Source organism: Hevea brasiliensis, chromosome 17 (assembly GCF_030052815.1).
Source record: "Hevea brasiliensis isolate MT/VB/25A 57/8 chromosome 17, ASM3005281v1, whole genome shotgun sequence".
In the NCBI taxonomy this organism is placed as follows: Eukaryota; Viridiplantae; Streptophyta; class Magnoliopsida; order Malpighiales; family Euphorbiaceae; genus Hevea; species Hevea brasiliensis.
This window is the reverse complement of record NC_079509.1, coordinates 7,705,630-7,733,610: the sequence shown is the minus strand read 5'-3', so window position 1 is coordinate 7,733,610 and position 27,981 is coordinate 7,705,630. Positions and strand designations below refer to the sequence as shown.

At 36.0% G+C, this 27,981-nt stretch overlaps 3 protein-coding genes across 4 annotated transcripts; all 3 read left to right on the top strand.

The window, feature by feature from the left end:
• Positions 1-64: 64 nt before the first annotated feature.
• On the top strand, positions 65-4,065 carry LOC110665291 (26S proteasome non-ATPase regulatory subunit 6 homolog). Its single transcript, XM_021825350.2, has 8 exons — positions 65-334; positions 420-534; positions 2,387-2,477; positions 2,577-2,722; positions 2,827-3,046; positions 3,130-3,238; positions 3,423-3,591; positions 3,710-4,065. The coding sequence occupies exons 1-8, from the start codon at positions 199-201 to the stop codon at positions 3,882-3,884; spliced, it is 1,161 nt and encodes a 386-aa protein (XP_021681042.2). The 5' UTR covers positions 65-198; the 3' UTR covers positions 3,885-4,065.
• A 6,676-nt stretch (positions 4,066-10,741) lies between these two features.
• On the top strand, positions 10,742-11,131 carry LOC131175235 (glycine-rich protein 2-like). Its single transcript, XM_058138931.1, has one exon. The coding sequence runs from the start codon at positions 10,742-10,744 to the stop codon at positions 11,129-11,131; it is 390 nt and encodes a 129-aa protein (XP_057994914.1).
• An 8,825-nt stretch (positions 11,132-19,956) lies between these two features.
• On the top strand, positions 19,957-26,184 carry LOC110665290 (protein ACTIVITY OF BC1 COMPLEX KINASE 7, chloroplastic). Of its 2 annotated transcripts, none has more exons than XM_021825348.2 (12): positions 19,957-20,330; positions 20,433-20,544; positions 20,910-21,104; positions 21,712-21,759; positions 21,832-21,960; positions 22,671-22,795; positions 23,830-23,940; positions 24,212-24,320; positions 24,565-24,683; positions 25,062-25,215; positions 25,446-25,590; positions 25,848-26,184. In XM_021825348.2, exons 2-12 carry the CDS (start codon positions 20,464-20,466, stop codon positions 25,904-25,906), a joined length of 1,275 nt encoding a protein of 424 aa, XP_021681040.1. In that variant the 5' UTR covers positions 19,957-20,330; positions 20,433-20,463; the 3' UTR covers positions 25,907-26,184. The 2 variants fall into 2 exon arrangements, with proteins under 2 accessions (XP_021681040.1, XP_021681039.2); XM_021825347.2 differs by having other exon boundaries at positions 20,433-20,561.
• The last annotated feature ends 1,797 nt before the right edge of the window (positions 26,185-27,981 follow it).

Below are 27,981 nucleotides of genomic sequence, written 5' to 3'. Positions count from 1 at the left end.
AACAAATTGATTATGTGTTTAATTTATGGAGTCTATAATTTGAGAGGGTTATGTCTTAAATAACCCTCTACAGTCGTATAAAATAGCTCCGGCAAAGTCTTACATATTTAGCATCATTCGGTTTCTCCTTGCCTCCTTGCTCAAGCAAAACCCCCAGAAAAGGAAACTCGAGAATCTAAACTCACTGAGTCACCCTTAATGGAAGGGCAAGAAGGAATTCAGCAACCGCACCTCATACTCGCTCACAAGCGCTTCCTTCTAACCCACCCCGATGTCCCAGACATTGAGAAGGTCCACCTCAAGGAGGAGGTCTTTACGGCCGTCAAAGCTGACGGTAACTTGCCGATTCATATCTCACAGCTTAGTAATTGCCTAGTTGAATCTGTCCTTATTCGAATTTTATTGTGGTTTCTGTTTAGATATGGTTCCCTTGTACGAAACCCTAGTGGGCGAAGGGTTACTGGAGAAGGATCAGAACGTATTGGATTCGATGCGTGCGAAGAATGAGGAGGAGCTCAAGAGGCTCGATGAGAAGTGAGTTTTCTTTTGTGTTTTCGGATTTATCATTTTTTTTTTTTTAATTTGGGTTGGCTTTTCCTGTTTGGTTGATTAGGATATCAAATGTATGAGGTAATAACTTGACATGCTTTTTTCATTTTGGGCATGGCTAAGCTATACAGTCTGAGTATGCTCTATTATTTATTAGATTTGGCTCTACTGTTTAACATTTTTCCTTGATTGAATTGTTAGTTGATTGATGTGTGCTCAATTCAACTCAACTAACCTCTTTATTATTTATCTGATTTGGCTCAACATTGGTCATTGATAAAGTTATTAGTTGTTAATGGTTGCTCAACGCAACACAAAACTAAGCTCTAGTAGGAAACTAGCTGGTTGGCTGTGAATTTTTTATTGATATAGAAATTGAAACACAGTTTTGGTGATGCTACTAAGGCTCCATTTGGGATTGTGGTTTTGAGGCCAAAAAGTGCATTTTGGAAATGTATCATTCTAGATGTTGTTAAAAATAGTTCTTTTGAAGTTCTTATGACTAAATAAATTTAGATCAATTTTTAATTTCACAATTTCAGTGAATGAGAGATGAGTCCAATAAATGATATTCTATAGACAACTGGAGCTAGATGATTAAGTGGGATTTCTTAGGTTTGAGAGTTCCACATGCATTTATTTGAATAAATTTATCATGCAGTTCAAGTGGATTAAATTTGTAGAGGATGTAGGCATTTGGTTGAGTGGTGCATTGTTTCTATTACTTGTGCTAGGCGTTAAGTAGGTATACCAAAAATATGAAACAAGGACTTGGTTTTGAGATTTAGAATATGCTTTTGAAGGAGTCATTTTTTTAGAGAATCTATATTGTGATTGAGGTATGTTTTGAGCCATTCAGTCATATCTAAACTTGTTGAAGATGCACCACGTGGGCTCCCAGGTTGATTGTGCATGGCTATTGTGTTTTAGATTGAGGAGAGATGCCAAAAGTTGGTTTTGGAATTGAGAAATGATCTTGAGTAATTCATTGTCATGTGCTGATTCATCAGACAAAGAATAACAATCTTGAAATGATAAATGCTTTTCCATTCTTGGGCTCTCTCTCTCTCTCTCTCTCTCTCTCTCTCTCTCTCTCTCTCTCTCTCTCTCTCTCTATATATATATATATATATATATATCCCTTAAATATATTCTAGTCTGAACTGTGATTTGTCACCTTCTGTTGTTTTTGGTGAGATGAATGATTACTTTTGTGTATGTGAATGTTTTCATTACATAAAAATAATGCATTTGACAAGAAAACCCTTAATATGATACTGTGGATAAGTTTGTTACGAGAAAGTTAACCATAATTGGAACCATCGTTGATTTGGAAATTTGGAGTCAACTGAAATTTATAGTAGAGCTAATTAGTGTTTGAGGGAGATGAGCTTATTTGATGCATCACTACAATGATTGATCGGATTCAACCTAGCCTTTTTTCTTTTTATCTTTTATTACTTACCTTTTGTTTTCCTCTTATGATGTTAAGATAGGCATATGAGCGCAATAATCTCATTACAAACTTTTGTTTTTTTACCGGTAAGGTTTTAATCTTGTTTGTTCACTAGGATATCTTTGTGGATTTAAATTAATTTACCTACTATATTTTAAGGATAACATATTATCATAAATAATTGCTGAAGCACTGATGGTGAATGTTATGATAGAATGATGAGGATGTTTGAATTAGATTATTTCAAGGGATAATCCTTTAATGGTTTTATTTTTGGTCTGATTGAACAACTATTATTGAATAATTTGTAGTTTTGAAATGTTAATTGGGTTACCAGTTTTCTTCATGAGTAACTTTTGTTTATTTGGTTGTCTTCGTTAGGATTGCTGATGCTGAAGAAAACTTGGGTGAAAGTGAAGTTCGAGAAGCTCATTTGGCCAAATCTTTGTTCTACATTCGAACTGGTGACAAGGTGAATAAGATTTGTGATTAGCCGTGTTTATAGTCCTGTCTGTTTTTTCCTCTCTCCATATAGTTTCAGTAATATCTTTCTCGCACATCTGTTGCCCAGGAGAAAGCTTTGGAGCAACTAAAGGTGACAGAAAGCAAAACAGTTGCAGTTGGGCAAAAAATGGACTTGGTATTCTATACTTTACAGCTTGGCTTTTTCTACATGGATTTTGATCTCATTTCCAAGAGCATTGACAAAGCAAAAAAGTAAGTAGAACATTAATTTGTCAAGTGGCATTTTTGCTTTGGTTGTGTGTTTCCAGAAGCATGCAAGTAGTGTTTTGGCTTATGTGTTTATGTCCTGATGCCAGCTTGTTTGAAGAGGGAGGTGATTGGGAAAGGAAGAACCGGTTGAAGGTGTATGAAGGCTTGTATTGCATGTCCACTCGGAATTTCAAGAAGGCAGCAAAATTGTTTTTGGATTCCATTTCAACCTTCACTACCTATGAACTTTTCCCTTATGACACCTTCATATTTTATACTGTTCTTACAAGCATAATATCATTGGATAGAGTTTCCCTGAAGCAAAAGGTAATTTTGGTTGTCATTTGGCTTCTCATCTCACATTTTTCTGCACGCTTCCTATGAATATTAATTTTAACTAAACTTGGCAGGTAGTGGATGCTCCTGAGATCTTGACAGTGATTGGGAAAATCCCGTACCTTTCTGAGTTTTTAAATTCTCTATATGATTGTCAATACAAATCATTTTTCTCAGCATTTGGTGAGTAGAAGTCTAACTATAATTTCGTTTACTATGTCCTGATTCTTGTGCTTTGTCAACTCCTGCAGCAAACTGTCTTTATCATGTAGGCATTTGTAACGGTTGTTTTTTCTTTTATGATTTATTCACTGTTTATTAGGGCTGTATGTCTCATTGTTGGTTTCTTATTGGATTTCATCTTCAGCTGGCCTCACGGAGCAAATTAAACTTGACCGCTATCTGCATCCACACTTCCGATATTACATGAGGGAGGTCAGAACTGTTGTCTATTCTCAGTTTTTAGAATCCTACAAGAGCGTTACCATTGAAGCAATGGCAAAGGCTTTTGGTGTGACAGTGGAGTTCATTGATCTGTAAGTGGTTGAATTTCATGGGTTCTTCCCTGTAATTTTGGGTTCCCCTCACTATGGTTGTTCTTGATGGTGAAATGAGGAAATTGTATGTAAAGGCCAAATTTCCCTATGTTTTCAGGGAATTATCACATTTTATTGCGGCGGGGAAGCTTCATTGCAAGATTGATAAGGTTGCAGGTGTTCTTGAAACTAACCGGCCTGATGCAAAGAATGCTCTTTACCAAGCCACTATCAAGCAGGGAGACTTCTTATTAAACCGCATTCAGAAGCTATCTCGTGTGATTGATCTTTGAAGTTTATGGGTGTTTTTTGTGAATCTGCAATGGATGCCATAATCGGAGGTTTCCAAAGTAAAAGGGAGCATAGGGATTTCATATTTGATGTTTTTCATTGAATCAATCCGTACTAGTCGAGTTGTTCTTTATTTGTTTCTTCTCAAAATATATTAAGAATTTAAGCATTTTGCTGATTTCAGATGCGAGTTCGCCTTTTATCATACAAATGCTTGTGTTTACTTATTTTGAGCGCTACTATTGTATTGGGGCACGTGATATGGGCTTTAGATGCCAGAAGTTTCATCTGTTAAGCAGATGTTGGATTAGCTTAAGAATCATATGAACAACGCAGGATGCTCTTTCCCATATGATATTTGACTGGCAAGTGATGCGCAAACGAATTGCGCATGAATGAGGCAACCCATTATTCCAACTCTGATAATTGCAATAACGTGTAGTTCTTTCATCGTCGTTCTCCAACATGAAGCAACCGATTTCCTCGTCAGATAAACGGGGCAAAAAGTGAGGTTCACACTTCTCAATTCTTATAGGGTATCTCGGTCTCAGCATCATTTCATGGGAATGGTATGATGTAGTTTGTAGAAGTTCTTGCGCTTGGGACTAAAAGCCAATTATTGAGTTTAATTTGTGAGTTAATAGATGCCAAATCCCGCGTTTTTTATGATGAATGATGATCATACGATTTTATGGTAGCAAATGTCTTTTTGGTCAAGACAAGCATGATTTGCTAGATAGGCTTCTTTTCGATTGATCCCCGAGCAACGTCCTAATGATAAGACCTGTGTAGGTTTATGGCCTCCAATCAACGTCCCAGTGACGAGCTGTGGATGAAAATCGTCAAGGGTTCAGTTGGCTCATAATTGTTGTCCTACGACAACGATTGAGATTAAAAATAATAAATATTGGAGAAAATGAATTGTATTTAATTTTACTCTAAAAATTAATTTAAAAAGAGGAAAGTTGTCAAATCTTATATTTAGCATAATTTTTTTAATCTCAAAGTGGCACACTCTTTCATATTTAAGTATGAATATCCGAAATATAAAGTTTGCAAGTATAAATATTTATAGGTGGTCTAATATTAAAGTTATAGTAGACTCTGACACTATATAGATAAAATGTAGCGAGCTTAACTTTACTTTAAAAGTTAGCTCAAAAAGAAAAGATTTGCTGAAATTTTATATTTAACACAAAATTTTTTTTCCAAACTAATATGAATATAGATATAAATATTTAATCTAATAGTTAGTATATTTAATCTAATAGTTAGTAAATTCAATCTTATATCAGCTTAAACTTTTCATAGCTGATCCCCTTACAAGTCTAAAAAATAAGGGCATTGAGAGATAGCATCCCATAAGACACATCATTAGACAGCTCGTTCACACTCCTAAGTAGAAACAATATATACTAGTGTGGGAAGTTGAAATCGGGATAGAACAAAATATCACCAAATTTGTAACACCCCTATTTTTTAAAAATATACTTATTTTATGTGTAAATATTAATATTTTATTTTATTAAAATTCTGAAAATTTATTTGGAATTTTTCAAATTTTAGAAATCAAGTTTGATTTTTCAAAGTCAATAAACTTTGTTAATTTTTAAGAATTAATTTAAAGACCAAGTAGTAAAACTAAAAATATATTTGGACTCTACAAATTTTTCTGAATTTTCTAGAATTTTTTCAAAATTTTTGGGCCTCGATTTTATTCAAGAGCAAAGTAAAAATTCAATTTTGAGTTTTTTGAATTGAACTGGCCGAATCAAACAGAACCGAATCGAAACGTTAGAATCAGATCGGTCTTCTTTTTCTTTTCTCCTTCTTCTTCAGCGCGCGTGACGCCCTCCCTTCTTCCCTTCGATTCTCCCTCCTCCCGCCTCCCAGTAGGCCACGCCACCCGACCCTCTCCGGTTCTGGCGACCCACAGAACCCCTTCCCTTGCTGCGCCCCGAGCGTCGAAAAACTGGCTTGAAAACCTCCCCTATGCGCGCGCTATAATGCACTTTTCCTGCCAAAATCCGGCCGATCCGGCTACCAATCGAATTGGGTCTTATCCCAAATATCTTCTACTCATTGAAATCTTTTTATAGATACCAAAAACACAAATTTTCACTAGTAGATTGTCCAATTTTTGTCCGAAAAGTTTTAGTCCATTTTAATTTTTGGGCTAAATTTCTCTCAAACTAGAAACCCCACGAGAAATCTGAGAGTACCAGCGCGCTATACACGGTGAGAGCTTCCGAGGATATAAATTTCATAATTTGTCAACGCTGAAATTTCGGTGGGTTCCACGACCTTCACTGTGATTTTTTGAGCTTTAAATGAGTTTAATAATTTTCAAAAATATTTTTTTCTAACTTCTGGAATTGTGGGCTTCGTGTAGGTACCTTCATTTCGCGAAAATTTAACAGTTGCTCGAGTCTGCAATTTCGGGCCGGACAAGCAGGCTACCGGGAAAACTTCAAAACCGAGTTGAAATTATAGGCTACCCCACCGTTTTCAGACATCCCAGACGCGTCTCAAGTGTCAGAATTGGCATAGGTAAACCCAAACCCTAATTTTTCTTAATTATCTAGTGCCTGATTTAGATTAAAAATCTGAAAAATATTCGTGGTAGGTTAGAAAATTATAATTCCTTTTGCATTAGCTTAGTAATATTGCTAAGGATAGTAGAGCAAAATTTTAGAATTTTTAAAGCTTTTTTAAGTAGTTTTTGCTAAAAAGTTGGTTGGGGGGACTAAATTGTAATTTTATCAGCTTGTGAGTTTTGATTGATTTAAAGGGCCCAGGAGGGGCCATATGTTATTGATATGTTGTGATTATAGGAAATTGAGAATTAGAAGTGTTGTTTGAACCCTTTTGCAGGTTCAGTATGTGACACCCCTTACCCGTCTACAGTGTAACCGAGCAAGTTATGCCACTCAATGTGCCAGAGCACCAATTTATGTTTCTATTACAATTTATCCCTTTAAAATTCATTTATTTTCAATTTTGATAAATCTGAATTTATCCGCAAATTTTATAGAAAATCCGGCAGAGTGCCGGCTGTAAATTGGAAAAACAGTTCTTCTGAACCTGTTTAAAAACACTTCCAAAATAATTCTCAAATCCAAACTCAATTATACACATTCAAGTCAATCTAAAAATCTCATTCTCAAATCACAATACTATTTTCAAAACATTTCTGTTCACTTCATCACTTGAAGCATATTCATAAATATATCTCAACATTTCATTTATCAACATACATTATGCAGAAAATTTCAATAATATGAAATTTCATATATTTACTTTAATACATAATTACAAGAGTTTATAGTTACAATCCAGACTATTACAAAATGCCAAAATACAAAATGCTCCCAAAATCCTATGTCCTACCATATGCACTGCAGGTGTGAGGTGACTCGGAACTCCGGATGCAGCTCTGAAGGCTCACCTTGTCTGGTGTCTGCTGGGCTCCCCAGCTAGGTCTCCAGTATAAGCGCGTAGCAAAAGCGACGCTCTAAGCAATTCTGCTTAGTGGTGACAATATAAAATAAAATAAAGTAAAATATAATATTAACTTCTTCATGCATTTTATTAATTGTTTCCTTGATGATTTTGAGCTTCTTTGTATTTTATTGTAATCATTCTTGATATTTAATTTCCGTATTTTCCTTAATAATCAGTTTAATTACAGTTATACTTTTCCATGCCTAAGTAACCTATACAAGTTGACCGGACTGGATAAAAGAGTAAACTAGCACTGGGTACCATGTACCTCGGGCTGTCACACCATCGGTTACAATGTGTCTCCAGGTGTGCAAACAGAATGGCTAATAAGCCATAAAAGCAATAAGGCATAAAGCCAAATAAAACATCATTCTGTGATGTGATAGCCATAGGCTATCACATCACAGAATGGCAATGAAGCCATACATCATACGTAGTACTGCTATCAAAACCCTATTGGCATGCCAACCTATCCAAACCAATCACATTAGGCCTACTAAGGCATTTTACAAAGTCATTTTTTGAATATTTGTACTTTATGTGTAAAGTTACTATTCATTTCATTAGTCAACTAAAATGTTGACTTTTGCATAGACAATAGGTACATTGGTTTTAATACTCCCAACATACCACATTTTGCATTCAAAATTTGTTGGTATTGGTAATGTAATGGCCCGGCCCACTAGTGATATTGTCCACTCTGGACTGAAGCCCTCACGGTTTTAAAACGCGTCACTAGGGGTTACAAACCACCAACTTATAAACCCAGCATCTCTCCTGTGTTTTGCCGATGTGGGATTTGCCTAGGGTGTTACAATCCACCCCCCTTATGGGATTCAGCGTCCTCACTGAGGTTTGCCCCACCATCGCTCAAGGTTGCACGCGGAGTGGCTCTGATACCACAAATGTAATGGCCCGGTCCACTAGTAATATTGTCTGCTCTGGGCCGAAGCCCTCACGATTTTAAAACGCGTCACTAAGGGTTACGAACCACCAACTTATAAACCCAGCATCTCTCCCGTGTTTTGCCGATGTGGGATTTGCCTAGGGTGTTACAGAGTAGGTCATAGGAATAGAGGGAACTCTGCCGGATTTTCGGCAAAACCTTAGGGCTATCTTTTGATTCTCTATAGCTTTGTTTCAAGTTGTTTATTGATAAATTTTGATATATTGTTTAGGAGAGTTAGGATAGTTTTCTTCCTCCGCCCAACCACCGTAGTAACCTTTAAAGTGTTGTGAGTAGATATTTATTTTATTTATAATTTCAATATCATTATATTTATGGCATGCTCATACATCACTTATACTTATATTTATGTAGTTAAATATTAGGCATGCCCTATTTTGCATTTATACTTGATGATATTTACTTAGTTGCTGTGTTTGATAATCTAGAGTTGTACGTGTGAGTGGATGTGTATGTGGTGTATATGGATATAGGTAGGATGGACAAATCGGTTTGAGCTAATCTTGCTTGGGGCCCGGTCCCTTTTGAGGAAGTCAGGGTGAGTACGGCTTTAAGTTGATCTTGCTGACCTCGGCATATGGGTTTTTAAGCGAAAGTCAGGCTTAAGTTGATCTCGCTGACAAGTCTTGGATTAAGAGAGCTGGGTAGGGGGATCTGCTCCCTATATATGTATGCGTGAGTATGGACTTGGCATAGGTGCATGAGTGCTTCAGATTATCTTTGATGTGACTTAATATGATTTGTTTGACTTGTATGAAGATGATACATTTCATTTCTAAGGATGTATTAAAATTAGACAGTTATAGAAATTATAAGTAAAATAAATATTTACTCTCTGAGTCGAACGCTCACTCCTGTTCACTATTTTTCAGGTTACAAGAGAGTTTTTTCTTTGTGTTTAACCTGCTTTCATTCTTCGCAAGTTCCCTTGCTATAAATTTTATATTTTGTACTGTTAAATATAAATTATAGTCCTCCGCATGTGTAGAAATATATCATTTAGTTTGGGACTGTAATATTTAATAATATTTGGGATTGTAACTTATTAAACTTTATGTATGTGAAATTGGATGGTTGGATGCCTATGATGGATGAGGGAGCTGAGCTCCCATTGATTTTATTTTAGGATTGTGGATGATTGACGGGTGAGCTGAGCTCCCCAAATATATTTTCATTGAGATTACAGGTCGGGTGAGTTAATAACTCCCGTTGGATAGTCTATTTTATAGCCGGACTCTATCTAGCTAATTTCTCGAAATTGGGCTCAAAACGGGCTTAATGATGGGTTAGAGTTTGGTTGGGCTTACTACGGGCTTCGGGGCCCTTATGCTGACCCAAGTCCTAGTGCCAATCGGGCCCATGGGATTGGGTCGTGAGAAGATTGGTATCAGAGTTTAGGCCTCAGATTCATGGGAAATATATGTCTAAGGTTTAAGAAGAGTCTAGTTAGGAGTCACATGAGGAGAATAGGGTCCACATTCATCCTTGCATTGTCATCCTTGCTTCTAGTTTTTGCTACATAGAACTGTGTGTAATTATGAGTCCATTGAGCTGTGTAACATGCTATTTTGAATTTTGTGGGCTAATTCTGCTAAATTTCAAGAAATGTGTAGAAGTAGAAGAGATGCCACTACACCAGAACGGGATATGCCATACGAGATGTCGGCACAGGATGAGGTGCCTGCCCCAAAGAGGCAGGGCAGGAGACCTATAACTACTCAAGTAGAAGAGCAACAGCCACTAGTTCAAGAACAGTCTTTTGTGGCCCAGGGTCCTATGGATCCAATGGTAGCTACCCTAGCTGGTTTACAGAGGACCATCGATATGATGGCACAATATATGGTCCACCCTCCACAACAACAGCAGCCCACCACACCGAGAGTGGAACCTTACAAATAAATAATTAATTTCAATAAGTTGGTGCCTAGTATCTATGATGTAACTGATGATGCCTACCAATTTTTAGACTCGTGCAAACAGGCAGGGATGGAACTACAGTTAACTGATAGGAGGTTAATTGAAAGCGTGCAGCATGTATTGGGACCCGTGCCCAGACAGTGGATGACTGATTATGTGTTTCCTTGCATTGAGGGATTATCTTGGACTAAGTTTGTGAAATTGTTCATCAACAGATTTATATCAGAAAGCTTCAGAGATCAAAAGTAGTGGGCCTTTGAGGCCTTAAGGCAGAATGGTAGATTCGTAGATGAGTATGCTTCAGAATTTTTAGAACTGAGCAGGTATGTCTCTACAGCCATGGTCACAGAGAGAGTGAATGTAAAAAGGTTCTTAAAGGGACTAAACAGAAGATATGCAAACCTGGCCATGTTGTCTGATTAGTCTTTTGATGTAGTGGTGGATAGAGCCAGATAAATTGAAATTAGTTACATGAGAGATGAAGGAAGTAGAGTAAAGAAAAACAGAGCTGAAGGGTCATCCGGTATGACACAGATGAGCAGCATAGGTGGTAGTCAGAGTCACCACAATGGAAAGGCCAGAGGTAGTAGGAAGGCAGGCCTAAAACATAAAGTTACAGAATTCAGGCAAGGGTATGGCTCTAGCAGTGGTCAGACTTCAGGATACAACAGCTCAGGTTCTGGTTCGGGGTCTTCTTTGGTGCCATGTACACAATGTGGTAGAATTCATTCAAGGACTTGTTTAATGAGCTCTGGTGGATGCTTTAGATCTGGTCAACAAGGTCACTTTGCCAGGGAATGCCCCATGTTCAGTAAGCACCTGATGGGGTCACAGGGTTCTGTTGTAAATATTCCCCAATAGTCACACTTTGGCACATCCAGCACGGCAGGCAGCTAATACAGTGGTCAGCAGGGTCATGGACAAGGAAGACGTGGATTTGGAGGCAAAAGTCAATATCAGGGTTCTACAGTGCAGGGCAGAGGTCAAGCTCGGGTTTTCACCCTAACACGCTAAGATGCCCAGGCTTCAAATGCAGTTGTGACAGGTATTCTTTCTGTTTGTTCTTTTGAGGCACGTGTTTTAATAGATTCAGGTGCTACGCACTCATTTGTTTCTCCTATATTTGCCATGAGATTGGGTAGAAATCTTACAACATTAGAGTTTCCATTGTCTGTAGCTACCCCTCTTAGTGATAACATAGATGTAGACATGGTTTTTTCGGGTAAGCCAGTGGTTGTAGATGGGAAGATCCTCCCGGCAGACTTCGTTTCTCTACCAGTGATGGATTTTGATGTAATCTTAGGGATTGATTGGCTATCAACTCATTATGCTACCCTAGATTACAGAAATAAAAAGGTGCATTTCCACATACCAAGAGTAGAAGAGTTCAGTTTTGATGGTAACAGAATTGTGGCTCCGTACAACCTAGTGTCAACCATTAGTGCCAGGAAGATGTTGAAGCACGAATGTCAAGGTTATTTGGCACTAGTAAGGGACACATCTACTCAAGGTCTAAGCATGGAAGATGATTCTGTTATCCGAGAGTTCATGGATGTTTTTCCTGAGGAGCTTCCAGGGTTGCCCCCAAAAAGGGAAATAGAATTCTGCATAGATATTGTGCTAGGTACAAACCCTATTTTTATGCCACCTTATAGGATGGCACCAGCAGAATTGAAGGAGCTAAATGAGTAGCTATAGGAGCTTTTGGACAAGGGTTTCATACATCCAAGCACTTCACCTTAGGGTGTTCCTATTCTGTTTGTGAAGAAGAAGGATGAATTCCTAAGACTGTGCATTGATTACAGGCAGCTGAATAAGGTGACCATCAAGAATAAATATCCACTTCCTCATATTGATGACTTGTTCGACCAGTTACAAGGAGCGAGGTACTTATCCAAAATAAACCTAAGGTTAGGTTATCATCAGCTGAGAATCTGGGGTGAGGATGGGCCCAAGACAACATTTAGGACAAGATATGGTCATTATGAGTTCTTGGTAATGTCTTTTGGACTCATTAATACACCAGCGGCCTTTATGGACTTAATGAACAGGGTGTTCAGACCGTTCCTGGACCGTTTTATCATCGTATTCATAGATGACATTTTGGTATTTTCTCGGACCGAGGAAGAACATGTGTGGCATTTGAGGATGGTGTTGCAGACTTTGAGGGAGCACCAGCTATATGTAAAATTTTCAAAATATGAATTCTGACTAGAGAGCATCTCATTCTTGGGACACGTGATTTCTAGTGAAGGTATTTAAGTAGATCCCAAGAAAATTGAGGCAGTAACAGACTGGCTTAGGTCTACAACAGTCACTAAAGTACAGAGTTTTCTAGGTCTGGCAGGTTATTACAGGCATTTTGTGCAGAACTTCTCCAGGATAGCACCCCTAACTAAGCTAACTGGTAAGAATGTTCCATTCATCTAGACCAATGAGTGTGAGGAGAGTTTTCAGAAGCTTAAGAAATGTCTAACTACAGCCCCTATGTTGACATTACCAGTGAGTGGTGAAGGGTATACTGTGTACTGTGATGCCTCCAGAGTTAGTTTAGGATGTGTTTTAATGCAGCATGGGAAAGTGGTGGCTTATGCTTCAAGACAGCTAAAGAGGCACGAGCAGAACTACTCTACCCATGATTTAAAAATGGCAGCTATAGTCTTTGCATTAAAAATCTGGAGACACTATTTATATGGCGAAGTGTGTGAGATATACACTGACTATAAGAGTTTGAATTATATTTTCCAGCAGAGGGACTTAAATTTGAGACAAAGGAGATAGATGGAGCTTCTAAAGGATTATGACTGCACCATCCAATACCATCCTGGGAAGGCAAATGTGGTGAAAGATGCCTTGAGCAGTAAATCTTCTGGCAGTTTGGTGCACATATCCAATGAAAGAAGGCCATTAATTCAGGAGTTGCATGGGTTAATGGATCAGGGACTAATCTTGGATATATCTAATGAGGGTGCACTGTTGGCACATTTCAGAGTGAGGCCAGACCAGCAGGACAGAATTAGAGTTTTCCAACACAGAGATCTGCAACTAATGAAAATTGTAGAAAGGGTACAACAAGGAGAGGATTGTGAATTTGGGTTCGGTGCAGATGACACCCTTATGCAAGGCTCAAGGATATGTGTGCCAAATGTGGATAACTTTAGAACTAAAATCATGCAAAAGGCGCATTGCACACCCTATAATGTCCATCCAGGCTCCACTAAAATGTACAATGATGTGAAGGATAGGAACTAGTGGAATGGCATGAAAAGAGACATAGTAGACTTTGTGTCCAAGTGCTTGACTTGTTAAAAGGTGAAGTTCGAACACCAGAGGTCGTCAGGGAGGCTGCAGGAGCTCCCTATTCCGAAATGGAAGTGCGAGATGATTACCATCGACTTCATGATTGGGTTGCATCATACTACACAGGGATATAATTCGATATGGGTAATTATAGATTGTCTGACTAAGTCGGCTCTGTTGCCCAATATGCCAAGCTGTATATTCGTGAGATAATTGATTGCATAGAATTTCTGTTTCTATAATATCTAACAGAGGGTCCCAGTTCACTTCTTGATTTTAGAGGAAGCTACAGGAGGCACTTAGCACGCAGTTAAATTTCATTATAGTCTTCCACCCTTAGATGGATGGACAATCCGAAAGGACAATTTAGACAGTAGAAGACATGTTTAGAATGTGTGTCCTAGATTTTGGAGGTTAATGGGATGATCAGGTACCTTTGGTGGAATTTACCTACAATAACAGCTATCATTCTAGTATTGGGATGGCACTCTATGAGACCCTGTATGGCAGATGGTGTAGATCTCGGTTGTGTTGGACAGAAGTGGGTGAGACGAAGGTGCATGACCTAGATCTGGTGCAGTACACCTCAGAGATGGTTCCTAAGATCAGGGAGCATTTGAAAACTACGTTTAGTAGGCAGAAGAGTTATGCAGATCCTAGGCGAAGGGATGTTGAGTTTGCAGTGGGTGATTATGTATTCCTGAAGGTCTCTCCGATGAAGGGAGTTATGAGATTCAGGAAGAAGGGCAAGCTAGCACCCCGATACATAGAGCCTTTTAAGATTACTGATAGAGTTGGAGTAGTAGCCTATCGATTGGAGTTACCACCCAGCCTCTTCTCATGTCCACCCTATGTTTCACATCTCCATACTCAGAAAATATATACCTAATCCTTCCCATGTACTGCAACTGGATACAGTAGAGTTGAATGAAGACTTGACTTTCAAGGAGCAGCCAATAGCCATAGTGGACTACCAGGTGAGACAGCTAAGGTCAAAATAGATCCCTATGGTTAAGGTTTTATGGAGGAGCCAATCAGTAGAAGAATGCACCTGGGAGTCAGAGTGGGACATGCGTAGCAAGTACCCTTATCTGTTCAATATGTAATTCTGTTCTTTTATTCTGCCTTGTGTAAAATTCGAGAATGAATTTTCTATAAGGGAGGAAGAATGTAACACCTCTATTTAAAAAAAAAATACTTATTTTATGTGTACATATTAATATTTTATTTTATTAAAATTTTGAAAATTTATTTGAAATTTTTTGAATTTGAAAAATCGGGTTCAATTTTTCAAAGTCAATAAACTTTATTAATTTTTAAGAATTAATTTAAAGACCATATGGCAAAACTAAAAATATATTTGGACTCTACAAATTTTTTTTGAATTTTTTAGAATTTTTTAGAAATTTCTGGGCCTCGTTTTTTGTCCAAAGGCAGAGTAAAATTCAATTTTGGGTTTTCTGAATTAAACCGGTCGAATCAAACCGAATCAGATCGGACCGGTCTTCTTTTTCTTTTCTCCTTCTCCTTCCGCGCGTGGGACACCTTCCCTTCTTCCCTTCGATTCTCCCTCCTCCCGCCTCCCCAGCGTGGGCCACCGCCACCCCAGCCCTCTCTGGTCACCGGCGACCCACCAGGACCCCTTCCCCTTGCCGGCCGTCGCCCCATAATGCAGAAAAACCGGCTTGAAAACCTCCCCTATGCACATGCTGTGGTGCACTTTTCCTACTAAAATCCGGCCAATCCAACTACCAATCGAATCGGGTCTTGTCCCAAATACTTTATACTCGTTGAGAGCTTTCCATAGACACTAAAAACACAAATTTTTACCGAGTAGATTATCCAATTTTTGCTCCAGAAGTTTTAGTCCATTTTAATTTTTGGGCTAAATTTCTCCTAAACCGGAAACCCCACAGGAAATCTGAGAGTATCTGTGCGCTCTACACGATGAGAGCTTCGCGAGGATATAAATTTTATAATTTTTCGATACTAAAATTTTGGTGGGTCCCATGACTTTCACTGTAATTTTTTAAGCTTTAAATGAGTTTAATAATTTTTGAAAATATTTTTCTCTAACATTTGGTGTTGTGCGCTCTGCTTAAGTACCTTCATTTCGTGGAAATTTGACAGTCGCTCAAGTCTGCAATTTCGGGCCGGACAAGTAGGCTATCAGGAAAACTTCAGAACCGGGTCGAGATTATAGGTTACCCCACTTTTTTCAGACATCCCGGACGTGTTCCAAGCATCGGAATTGGCATAGGTAAACCCGAACCCTAAGTTTTCTTAATTATCTAGTGCCTGATTTCGATTAAAAATCTATAAAATATTCGTGGTATGTTAGAAAATTATAATTCCTTTTGCATTTGATTAGTAATATTGCTAAGAATCGCGGGGCAAAATTTTAGAATTTTTAAAGCTTGTTTAAGTAGTTTTTGCTAAAAAGTTAGTTCTAGGAACTAAATTGTAATTTTTTCAGCGTGTGAGTTTTGATTGATTTGGAGGGCCTAAGAGGGGTCATATGTTATTGATGTGTTGTGATTATGGGAAATTGAGAATTAGAAGTGTTGTTTAAACTCTTTTGCAGGTTAGGTAGGTCCTAGGTATAAGGAAAACTCTGTCGGATTTTTGGCAAAATCTTAAGGCTGTCTTTTGATTCTCTACAGCTTTGTTTCAAGTTGTTTATTGATAATTTTTTATATATTGTTTAGGTGAGTCAGGACAGCCTTCTTCCTCCGCTCAGCCACCGCAGTAACCTTTAAAGTGTTGTGAGTAGATATTTATTTTATTTATAATTTCAATATTATTATATTTTTGACATGCTCATGCATCATTTATACTTATATTTATGTAGTTAAATATTAGGTATGACCTATTTTGCATTTATACTTGATGATATTTACTTGGTTGCTGTGTTTGATAATCTGGAGCTGTATGTGTGAGTGGATGTGTATGTAGTGTATATGGATATAGGTAGAACGGGTAAATTAGCTTGAGCTAGTCTCGCTTGGGGCTTGGTCCCTTTTGAGAAAGTCAGGGTGAGTACGGCTTTGAGTTGATCTCGCTGATCCCCGTAAATGGATTTTTAAGCGAAAGTCCGGCTCGAGTTGATCTCGCTGGCAAGTCTTGAATTAAGAGAGCTGGGTAGGGGGATCAACTCCCCATATATGTATGGTTGAGTATGGACTTGACGCGGCTACGTGAGTGCTCCAGATTATCTTTGATGTGACTTATTATGATTTGTTTGACTTGTATGAAGATGATGCATTGCATCTCTAATGATGCATTAAAATCAGATAGTTATTGAAATTATAAGTAAAATAAATATTTTCTCTATAAGTCGAATGCTCACTCATGTTCACTATTTTTCAGGTTACAGGAGAGCTTTTTCTTTGTGTTTAACCTGCTTTCATTATTCGCATGTTCCATTGCTATAAATTTTGTGTTTTGTACTGTTAAATATAAATTATAGTCCTCCACGTGTGTAGAAATATATCATTTAGTTTGGAACTGTAATATTTATTAATATTTGGGATTGTGACTTATTAAACTTTTTGTATGTGAAATTGGATGGTTGGATGCCTATGATGGATAAGGGAGCTGAGCTCCCATTAATTTTATTTTGGGATTGTGGATGATTGACGGGTGAGTTGAGCTCTCCAAATATATTTTCATTGAGATTATAGGTAGGATGAGTTAATAATTTCCCGTTTGATAGTCCATTTTATGGTCGGACTTTGTCCGACTGATTTCTCGAAATTGAGCTCAAAACGGGCTTAATGATGAGTTAGAGTTTGGTTGGGCTTACTACAGGCTTCGGGGGCCTTATGCTGACCCAAGTCCTAGTACCAGTCCAGCCCATGAGATCTGATCGCGACAAAATTAATCATTAGGCTACCACGTGTGGCGGTAATTTAAAAAATGCACTTAAAAACAAAAAAAGATGATAATGTAATATAAATATAAATTGGCAAATCAAGCTTATTTACTTGTCAAATTTTCTTTTGGACAGTGGAGGTGGGATTTGTTGTTTGACATAACTTACGCTAGAGAACCTTTATTATTAAAACATGGATTATTTGAGAAATATATATTTTTTAAAAATTTTAATATTATTTTTTTGTCAAAATAAAAAAAAAATCTGTCAATTTCATTTAATATTCACATTATAAATATATACCCATTACATTTTAAATTTTATTTACATCAAGTGCCATAACATTTAAGTGTGATAAAATAATATTAAAAAAATAAAGAAAATGAAAGAAAAATCTAGAATAACATGGATAGAATTAATATAAAAAAAATTTATATTTTTTGTTGTTGATATAGTATTAATTTCAAATAAAGTTGAATGAAACTTAGTCTTATTTAATTATGGAAAGAAAGTTTTTTTTTAATAATTATTTTAAGAAAATTACAAAATAAAAATTAATATATAAATGTGAAAAATCTTCATATATTAAAAACTAAATTTTCATATTTTATAACTTTAAACTATTTTTTTTAAGCACAACTCTAAACTAAACCTTGACAAACTAGTTGATATTGTTCTTCATAATTTTCACTCAATAAATATCTTTGAAAAATACGGAGTTTTTCACATTTAGCTCCATTTTGTCAAAGTTGATGTTATTTTATCCCACCAACAACTTTCCTTTTATCATTATTATTATTTTTTGTTTTTCTTATTCTTTTCGTTTAATAAATGTTATAACGATGACATTTAACTAAGCAATCAATAAGCTAGATTGATTGGCTATGTCATTTTCCTTGACTACAAGAGTTTGAAATCCAACAACCATACTTTATATTATAATAATTATTTTAATTAATAAGTATAAGATTTTTTTTAGTAGCAATTCAGTCATGTCACTAATTCGTATGCGTGTGTTCTTACTAAGATTTTATTTTTTTTATTGAGATTGAAAGATTTGAGACTTGGACCTAATATCTGCCAATAAATAATATGTCTTTAATCATTGTAACAAGCCAGGTTAAGCATAATAAGGATGAGAATTTTTCTATTTTATCGACTAAGATTTAGAGGGTATTTAATTCGACTTATAAATTAGTCAAATTTACTTATAAGTAAAAATTCAATACTAAATTAATGTTTTTATTGGTTTCTAAGTTAGAAATTAACAATAAAAATATCTACTTATTTTAAAATCACTATTTGACAAAGTAAAATATTATATTATCATAATAATTTTTAAAAATATCGACATCATCCTCATTTTAACAATTAAAACACGTAATTACATATATTTTTTGGTAATTTAAATAAATTAAATTACTTTTAAGTATCTTTTAACCAAATCCTAAAATTACTTAAAAATTACTTTTATGCAATTTTTCCAAATAGTTAATTTTTTATTTTTAATTTAACTTATAAATTAAAAAATATATTTTAAATTAAAAGTTAAAAGTGAATAATCAACTCAAACACTTTCTTAATTTAACTACAAACTATTTTAAAATTATTTATCTTAAATATACTTATTTACATAAGATAGTGTGTCATTAAAATAATTTAAAAAAGAAATTTAATATTAATGCATGAAATTTAACTAAAAAATACTTAAACTAACTTTTCATTTTAAATAAAAGGTTTAGACAACTATTCTATGTGTTTTTTTTTGCCTTAACAATTTTTTTATTAATATATAAATTTTATATCAATTTTCAAATATTCTAATAAATTAATTATTATTATTAATAGTCATCATAGTTTTTAAGTTTAAAATTTATCTTTAAATTAAAAAAATATATGTATACTTTTGTGATTATATTATAATTTTTTTTACATAATTAATTTTTAAATTAATAATACTTATGTAATATAAGAAGGAAATTTGTTAATGATTCAAGGGGTTATAACTATAAGACATGAATTAGGAAAAAAAAAAATCTAGTGTTAATTGTTTGCATAAATTTGTAAAATCTTTGCATAAGAAGAGGATAAAAAAAAAGAGCATGTTGAAGTGAATTAGAAGAAAAAGAAAAGAAAAAGGGAAAAAAAAAAGCATATTCCTTTTTTGGGCTAAGTGTTATCAGACCCTCGTAATGTTTCGGGGGTTTTGGGTTCGAGTCTCGCTACTGCGTAAAAAATAGCTCTGCGCTAAGAGTGGGCCTGACGAATCCAGAGTCTGCACAAATGAAGTCGTGGTGGGCTTGAATTTGGTGCGCTACCGGGCAGTATATACTTTTCGGGCTAAGAGAATCGATTTATAAAATATTAATAAATAATTTAAAGATTACTTTTTTAATAAAAAATAACTACTTTGGGACCCACTTTGTTAATTCTCCATAGAATTAACAGCACGAATCCTGTTAGAAATTTGTAATTATTTCTCGAGAATAACGTCGTCTTTTGCAGAAGTACACAACACAAGCCTTGCAAGCAAAGCGTCATTTTCTTTCATAAACGCCCTTTAATGGGCTCCTCTTATTTTCAAACATTGGTGCTATATGCCCGGACACTCCATGCTTGTACACCAGTCATTGTATTCTCTGCCATAATCCATAAATTACCCTCCTTCTCTGATCATCTTTTGGATAATGTCACCATCACATTCTCTCAAGTGACCCAGAATCTGAAACACCAATCCATAATTTCTTGATTGAATTGAAAACACCGTACTCCATGCCTCCTCTTGATTTTAAAGGCATTCAGGATAAGCTCTCTACTCACTTTAGACCCTTTCATCGCTCCTTTCAGTTCTGGGTTCGCGCAGCTGATATCTACACTGGGTACAAGGTTCCTCTCCCCCACTTCTATATGTGTATATTCGCTCTCTATCTCTGTGAGTTTTAGTGGGTTTTGTTGTTTGATAGAATTTTGTTTATTGGGTATTTCTAGGTATTTCAACTTCGAGTGAGTTTGGTTAAGGATGTGCAGAAGAAGGAGGCAATGTGGGAAAGGCAGCATGAGCTGGCTGCTGATAAGATTTATGCCATGTGTTTTGATCTTGGTGGGTTCTTCCTTAAGGTAATAATCCTTTTAAATTCAACTTGGTCTTTGCTTTTGTGTGCTTTGGACTTGAATAATGTATTGAGAACGGTTCAATTAAAATAGTTTTCTTTTTCTTTTTCCTTCTGCGCATCTTGGAGCGGTAACTTGAGCCTATTCGATTCAAATGAGTCATGCTTTTCTTAATATTTTTCCCTTATATTAAAGCCCTATTTATTTCACTGAGTCTTTTATCTGCTTTGTTTCCAGTTTAATCATCAAAGCAATGTTGTTTCCGTGGTGGTGTCTTATAGAAAGCTTTATTTCACTGATGTTCGTGTTTTGTTAAATGTCTAAGATTTTCATAATTTTTGGATGCAATTAAAGATCGCCCAAGTCATTGGAAAGCCTGATTTGGCCCCAGCTGCATGGGTGAGAAGGCTGGTCACACTATGTGATAGAGCTCCTGCAACGCCATTTGATACTGTTCAACTTGTGCTGGAGAAGGAATTAGGCCGAAGTGTAGGAGAAATTTTTGAAAATTTTGAAGAAGAACCTCTTGGTTCTGCTTCAATTGCTCAGGTAATGTATTTCATCTAAATAGTCTTCCCGGCTAGAAGTAGAAATTTTTGTACCTGAATTTGTGGCACGCTCAAGGGCAGTTTTATTCTTGAAGGCATTATGGGAAATATTAAAAAAAAAATGCTATTGATAAATGATATCTGCTAGAACAAAAGTTTATTTTGTGCCAATAACTGTTCTGATTTTGAAGTTGAAGAGTTTGTGATTTCAGAAACAGACAACTGTATTGAGGTATTGATTTTTTTGTAAGGAATAGTTTCCTCGTGTTAACTTGCAGGAAAAAGGTTGATTATTGATAGATAAAATTTCATTGCTCAAATTTCTCAAGTGGAAGCTGAGAGAGATTTTTTTGAAAATATTTTGATGAGCTATTCAGTGCCTTCATTGTCAAGACTGAATAGAATGAACACAAAGCTGGGGATGATTGTGGTTTTTGGAGTGTATTATTAGAACTCCTCTAAAACTTCATTTTCAAGCCTTGTCTTAATTCTTTATAGGAAAAATGTCAGTCTCACATTATGTGATGAAATTTTAAATAAGAATGAGAAATTTACTACTTAGAATGAAGCTATTTGTAATTGATGTGTAATTTTTAAAACCAAATTAGGTCCATCGGGCAAGACTGAAAGGTGATAAGAGTGATGTTGTCGTCAAGGTAAGCATTCTTTCCTGTGATCTCTTAAGCGTAATAAAGTCTTCACGACTTTAACTGTCAAGTGTATAATAGGTGCAACATCCAGGGGTCAAGGAGCTGATGATGACAGATATTCGGAACTTACAAGCATTCGCTTTATACATGCAAAAGACAGATATCAAATTTGATCTGTACTCTGTGACTAAAGAAATGGAGAAACAGGTGCATGCCAGTCCTGTATTAATATTCCTTGTAGCATATGCATATCCTCTTTCATGCCTTATGTTTTTGGTTACTCCTTGTTTCAATTGCTAATGTTGACCACTTTATGTAAAGGGATATTGAACCTAGCATGCTGAGGTAAACACCCATATTCTTAGTAAACATACTTTCTATCATGAAGGCGTCTCAAAAATTATATGGGCTTATTTTATTTTATTCAATCACTAAGCAACAATACGTGTGATTGCGTATCAATTTATCAAGTGAACAGAGGTACCAGGTTTTTGAAGTTGAGTGTCCAAGATCATGTCATCTGGTTTTAAAAATTTGAATTTAAGCACCATATAAGTTACTATGCTAGGTATTTGGAAAAACTTTTCGTGCTTTTGAGAAGGCAGGCAGATTTCTTCAAAATGCTAATTGAATGGTTACTTATTATGCATCATTCTTTTTTTCAAACCATTGTTTTACATTATGAACTAGGGACTGTTGTTCATTATTCCCCTTCTGTAATATTTGTAAGTAAGAATTTATTCCTTGATGTCTTTCCTTGACTGCATATATCAAATTTGTTAAAGCTTTATCTAGTTAAACGATTTAATTACTATTATGTGAAATTCATGCCTGAAAATATAAACTGCATGGGTTTTTTTATACTTTGCGTTAAATCTGATAGAACATTTCTGGGTATTTTGCTTATGCTATTGAAGATTGGATATGAATTTGACTTCATGAGGGAGGCTAATGCTATGGAGAGAATTCGACGTTTTTTGTACGAGAATAACAAAAAAAGTCCTGTTTTGGTGCCACGAGTGCTGAAGGATATGGTCACCAGGTACGCTATACTGCAGAAGATTACATCTTGGTACAAACTTGTGAAGGTTAACTAGGACTGAATAATTTTCATCTTATCTTCATTGGTGGAAACTGCATGATAAGCCATACAGTTGTTTTGAGTGTATCTGTTGATCCAATTTATTCTACATGTCTGTCCACTAAACTTAAGGCGTATTTTGCTTCATGAGTTGCTTTTATCAAGCTGTAAGGTAATTGCTAGGAAATCCAACGTTTTCTTTGTGTATATATATATTTTTTGGATATTTTCTGCTGAGGGCTGACAATGTGAATTTTGTGAACTATGCGTTTCTTGCTTACATCATTTTCTCCCTGGATTTTTTTTTTCTTCCCTTCCCATGAGATGGAACGAGTAAGAACTTGGTTGTTTACTTAAAGGTGCCAAAACTGATGTCACAACCCTGATAGGTCCAAGCACTAAGCAAGGGAAAAAAAAAAAAAAAAAGCTCTTGCTTTGACTGGAAAACAGAGGACAATGGCCAGCCAAAGGTAAACTCACGTTATCATCCAAGAAGTTAGGAATTAGGAATATAGGATATAACATTAGAAAAATTGTGGGAACAGGGATTTATGTTAAATGGCAATATATCAGTGAGATTCACCTTTGCATTGATTGACTATTTTTTATTCTTCTTCTTTCCGAAATCAATTAAGAATAGAAAACAAAATCTGCTGACGATCTTGATGTTTTAGGTGTGGTTCATTTAAAGTAATTATATACTAACCAGTCATGTATTGCACCACCTTCATTTCCATGACCATGTGTGCTTTTTTAACCATTGCTTACCATATTGGTTGAATAATCATGACATGCTTGAGTTGCAGTCACAGAGGCCAATATTACTTTCTGCTGCAACTTGATTAAAATTCTTGACCTTTCTTATTTCCCCTGAGAAAGAAAAATTGATCAGCTGCTTTTTCCGAGGTGTTGCTTTGTTAAATATTTCTCTGCTTCATTGCTGGCCCTTTAACTTCTTCAGGTAACCTTTTTCTGATAAGGGTCTTCTTGTGTAGGAGGGTCTTGGTGATGGAGTGCATTGATGGAATCCCAATCCTGAATCTTGGTGATGAAATAGCCAAAAGGGGAATAAATCCTGGTAGTAAGATTGCAGCGACAGCAAAGCAGTAAGCCCTTAGATTATCCCAGAGAGTGTACAGTCCTTTTTGCAGATGGCTTTTTGTTCCTAATCTTCTTTCTCTTCTGAATTGATTAGTTTGGTTTCCTGAAATAATTCTTATTGGAACACAATTTGTTTCATTAACGCTTCTTTTGATCACTGATAATTTTCTTTTTATTGCTTGTTTCAGTCCTGGCTTCTCTTTAAAAGTAGATTAGCAGTCTTGCTCTAAACAGTTAGGGGAAGCATGACAAACTAGTTAAAATTTCTGAGCGCAGGAACATACTTAAGAGTCTGACACTGGCATATGGACAAATGATATTGAAGAGTGGTTTCTTCCATGCAGATCCTCATCCAGGAAATATCTTAATATGCAAAGGTTCTGAGGCAAGTCGGCGACCATTTGTTTGCTTTTAACTTTCTTTCTTGTTCTTGATTGTGTCATATGATCTTCTTTTTACTGTATTCTTATGATTGATGTTGATGATGCCTGATAGCTACTCTTTCTGATTATTACTTCACATTAAATGTGAAATTATATAAATAAGTGGATAATCTTCCACCTCGTTTAATCATGCATGTTTGATGTGCAACCAGACTTAATTGTATGTTTTTTTCTTCCTCAAGTCAGGTTGCCTTGTTAGATTATGGTCAAGTGAAGGATCTCCCAGATTCATTGAGGCTTGGATATGCTAATTTGGTACTTGCTATGGCTGATAATGATCCTATAAAAGCATCAGAGAGTTACAGGTAATCATTAGACATTGTAGTTACTTCTGATTCATGCATTGGTTTTCTATTGGTTTGTTGAAACATGCCAAGAAACTGAGGCAGAAAATGATGGGCTACAAGGTGCATCTTATTGCATGCATTAGCAATGGGTTCTCATGGATGGATGATAAAATAGGAGATCTTATTCAATGATACTAATGCTTGAATAATATAATGTTATATTTTAACTGATATAACGTGACATGATTAATATAGGCTACATGATCTGTGGATATATAAATAGGAGTTCAGTTGTCACCTTTAGTTTGATAATTATATCCTAAATCATAGTGAATTATTGGACTGTTTGTGCATTTTGCTCACGTTTTGCTGTTTTTTTTTTTTCCCCCCCTCAAGAGAGCTTGGCATTGTTACGCAGAGCAAATGTGAGAATGAACTACAGGAATTGCTTAAGTTGGCACAAACTATGTTTGATACTAAACTACCCCCTGGAGTAGCAATGTTGCAGCCTTTCTCAGAGGACTCTTCAATTAAAAAGATCAGTGTTCAGGTAAGCATTAGTTGGTCTTTTCTGGATCACTTGAGGAAAGGAACTGGAACAGAGCAGGTTTGTTGTGAATTAGTGCCCTGATAACTTAGGCTCATGACTTCACGCCCTGTTTTGCTTTGATAATGATGCTTAAAAGAAGAGAAGAAGGAGAAGATAGATTGGATAATCTGTGCACCATTATTCTTTTCTAACTTTACAATTTTCTTATTCTTATGTATTGGCTATGGTAGGCTTTTCCAGAAGAGCTGTTTTCTGTTCTTCGTACAGTGCATCTTTTAAGAGGTCTTAGTGTTGGTCTTGGAATCAACTTCTCATGCGCAGAACAATGGAGACCCATTGCAGAGGAAGCATTATATCTAGCTGGCAGATTGAAAGGTAAAACCTAACTGCTGTAAAATGGGAGCATTTTATCATCATATAGAATTCATTCAATCAATTTTTTAAATTTGTTTGAGAAAAAGGAATTCCTTTCATTTTCTCATGCAAACTTAGATTTTTGTTGCCATGGATTAATCATTTGAGCATCTGAAAAGCATATTACTCATTTATTGCGTCCATCATACTTGTGGGCCTTTTCCTTTTCTTGTATTTCATGTTTTAAAACTTATTCATTGCCATGATTTCAAATACAGATCTCAAGACCAGAGCTCGTAAGCGCCGTTTATTTAGAAGATTGCTTCGGAGGGAGTAATGGACTAATGATAAAGTAGGCTTGATGCATTACTTTGGAGGGAGTAGTTAACTAATGAGCAAGTAGGCATGTGAATCTGAAATTATTAAAAGTATGTTGGATCAAAAGGTGGTTTAAAAGGTTTTGTTATTGTTCACTGTAGAGAGAGTTTTTAGTTTTGAAGTAAGAACAACAATAAAATAGAGAAAAGGACCAGAAAGATTTGATAATTGCAGTGATGAAATTTTATTCAACCAACAGATTTATTCATACAAAAGAAGCTGACAAATTTTCCTGCATTGTTGCCCATTCTTTGGATTGTTACAACTAATTTAAATTCAAAAAAATACTAACAGCTATTGCTGATTTTTCTGCTAGTTTTCATGTTTCAAGAAAAGACTTTTTCAAAGTTTGGAACTAGAAATGTCAACACTTGAACACTCCTTGGCGTTTTGGTGACAAACACCTATCTTTAGCTTCAGAACTTCAAATCTTTCTTTGGGCAATGGTTTGGTAAATGTGGAAAGAGATGAGTAGAAAGAGATGATTCTCATTTATTTCAATTAATCTGTACATGGGTATATATATACAATTGATTCCTATAATTGTGTTCTACTAATTAGGAAAAAATCCTAAATAGGAATACAGAATACAGAATATATAGAGAAATAATATAGTGATTGACTTTCCATAACATAGTGATTGACTTTCCATAACACTCCCCCTCTAGTTGGAGCATAGATGTTAATCATGCCCAACTTGTTACAAATGTAGTCAATCCTAGCTCCATTCAGAGCTTTTGTGAAAATATCTCCTAACTGCTCTCCAGTTTTGATGTGTCCTGTTGAGATGATCTGTTGTTGAATCTTTTCACGAATAAAGTGACAATCAATCTCAATATGTTTGGTCCACTCATGAAACACCGGATTAAAAGCAATATGAAGAGCAGCTTGATTATCACACCACAATTTCGCAGGCAGGGAGGTCTTAAAACCTGTCTCATCTAGTAATTGAAGTATCCACATTACCTCACATACTGATTGTGCCATGGCTCTGTATTCAGATTTAGCACTAGATCGAGAAATTACACTCTGCTTCTTACTTCTCCAAGACACCAAATATCCTCCAATAAAAATGCAATATCCAGTAGTTGACCTCCTGTCAACCTTAGATCCAGCCCAGTCGGCTTCTAAAAAACATTCAACATTCAAATGCCCATGATTACCATATAGCAAACCTCTTCCTAGAGCGCCCTTCAGATAACACAAGATTTGTTCTAAGGCTTCCCAATGAGCAATAGTTGGGGAAGACAAAAACTGACTTACCACACTAACGGCATAAGCAATGTCAGAACGAGTGACTGTAAGATAGTTCAATTTTCCTACCAATCTCCTGTATCTCTCTGGATCTTCGAACAACTCACTATCCCCTGCTAACAGTTGTAAAGTTGGAGTCATTGGTGTGCTACAAGGCTTAGCACCTAATTTTCCTGTCTCTGTCAATAGATCGAAGACATATTTTCTTTGAGATAAGAAAATACCCTTCTTACTTCTCATAACTTCTATACCCAAGAAATACTTTAACAATCCCAAGTCTTTGGTCTGAAACTGAGTTTGGAGGAAGGTTTTAAGAGATGAAATACCTACAGAGTCACTCCCAGTGATGACAATGTCATCCACATAGACTACAAAGAGAATTAGACTAGCCTCAGATTGCCTATAAAATACTGAGTGATCACACTTACTCTTTTGCATACCAAATTCCTGTACTGCTTCACTGAATCTCCCAAACCATGCCTTAGGACTTTGTTTCAAGCCATAAAGAGACTTTCGAAGCCTACAAACTTTACCCAACTCCCCCTGAGCAACAAACCCAGGTGGTTGCTCCATATACACCTCCTCCTGAAGATCACCATGAAGGAAAGCATTCTTGATATCCAATTGATGCAGGGGCCAATCATATGTAGTTGCTAAAGAGATAAACAAGCGAATTGAAGTAAGTTTAGCTACAGGAGAAAAAGTATCAGAGTAATCAATCCCATATGTCTGAGCATATCCTTTTGCTACAAGGCGTGCTTTTAACCTAGCCATAGAACC

Bases quoted from the DNA above. Each gene is read 5' to 3' on its own strand.
- LOC110665291 (XM_021825350.2), top strand. From the start codon at position 199: ATGGAAGGGCAAGAAGGAATTCAGCAACCGCACCTCATACTCGCTCAC. The intron at 335-419 runs GTAACTTGCCGA...GTTTCTGTTTAG, and splicing joins TACGGCCGTCAAAGCTGACG to ATATGGTTCCCTTGTACGAA. The intron at 3,047-3,129 runs GTAATTTTGGTT...TAAACTTGGCAG, and splicing joins GAGTTTCCCTGAAGCAAAAG to GTAGTGGATGCTCCTGAGAT.
- LOC131175235 (XM_058138931.1), top strand. From the start codon at position 10,742: ATGAGAGATGAAGGAAGTAGAGTAAAGAAAAACAGAGCTGAAGGGTCA.
- LOC110665290 (XM_021825347.2), top strand. From the start codon at position 20,217: ATGCCTCCTCTTGATTTTAAAGGCATTCAGGATAAGCTCTCTACTCAC. The intron at 22,796-23,829 runs GTACGCTATACT...CTTCTTGTGTAG, and splicing joins CTGAAGGATATGGTCACCAG to GAGGGTCTTGGTGATGGAGT. The intron at 25,216-25,445 runs GTAAGCATTAGT...TGGCTATGGTAG, and splicing joins TTAAAAAGATCAGTGTTCAG to GCTTTTCCAGAAGAGCTGTT.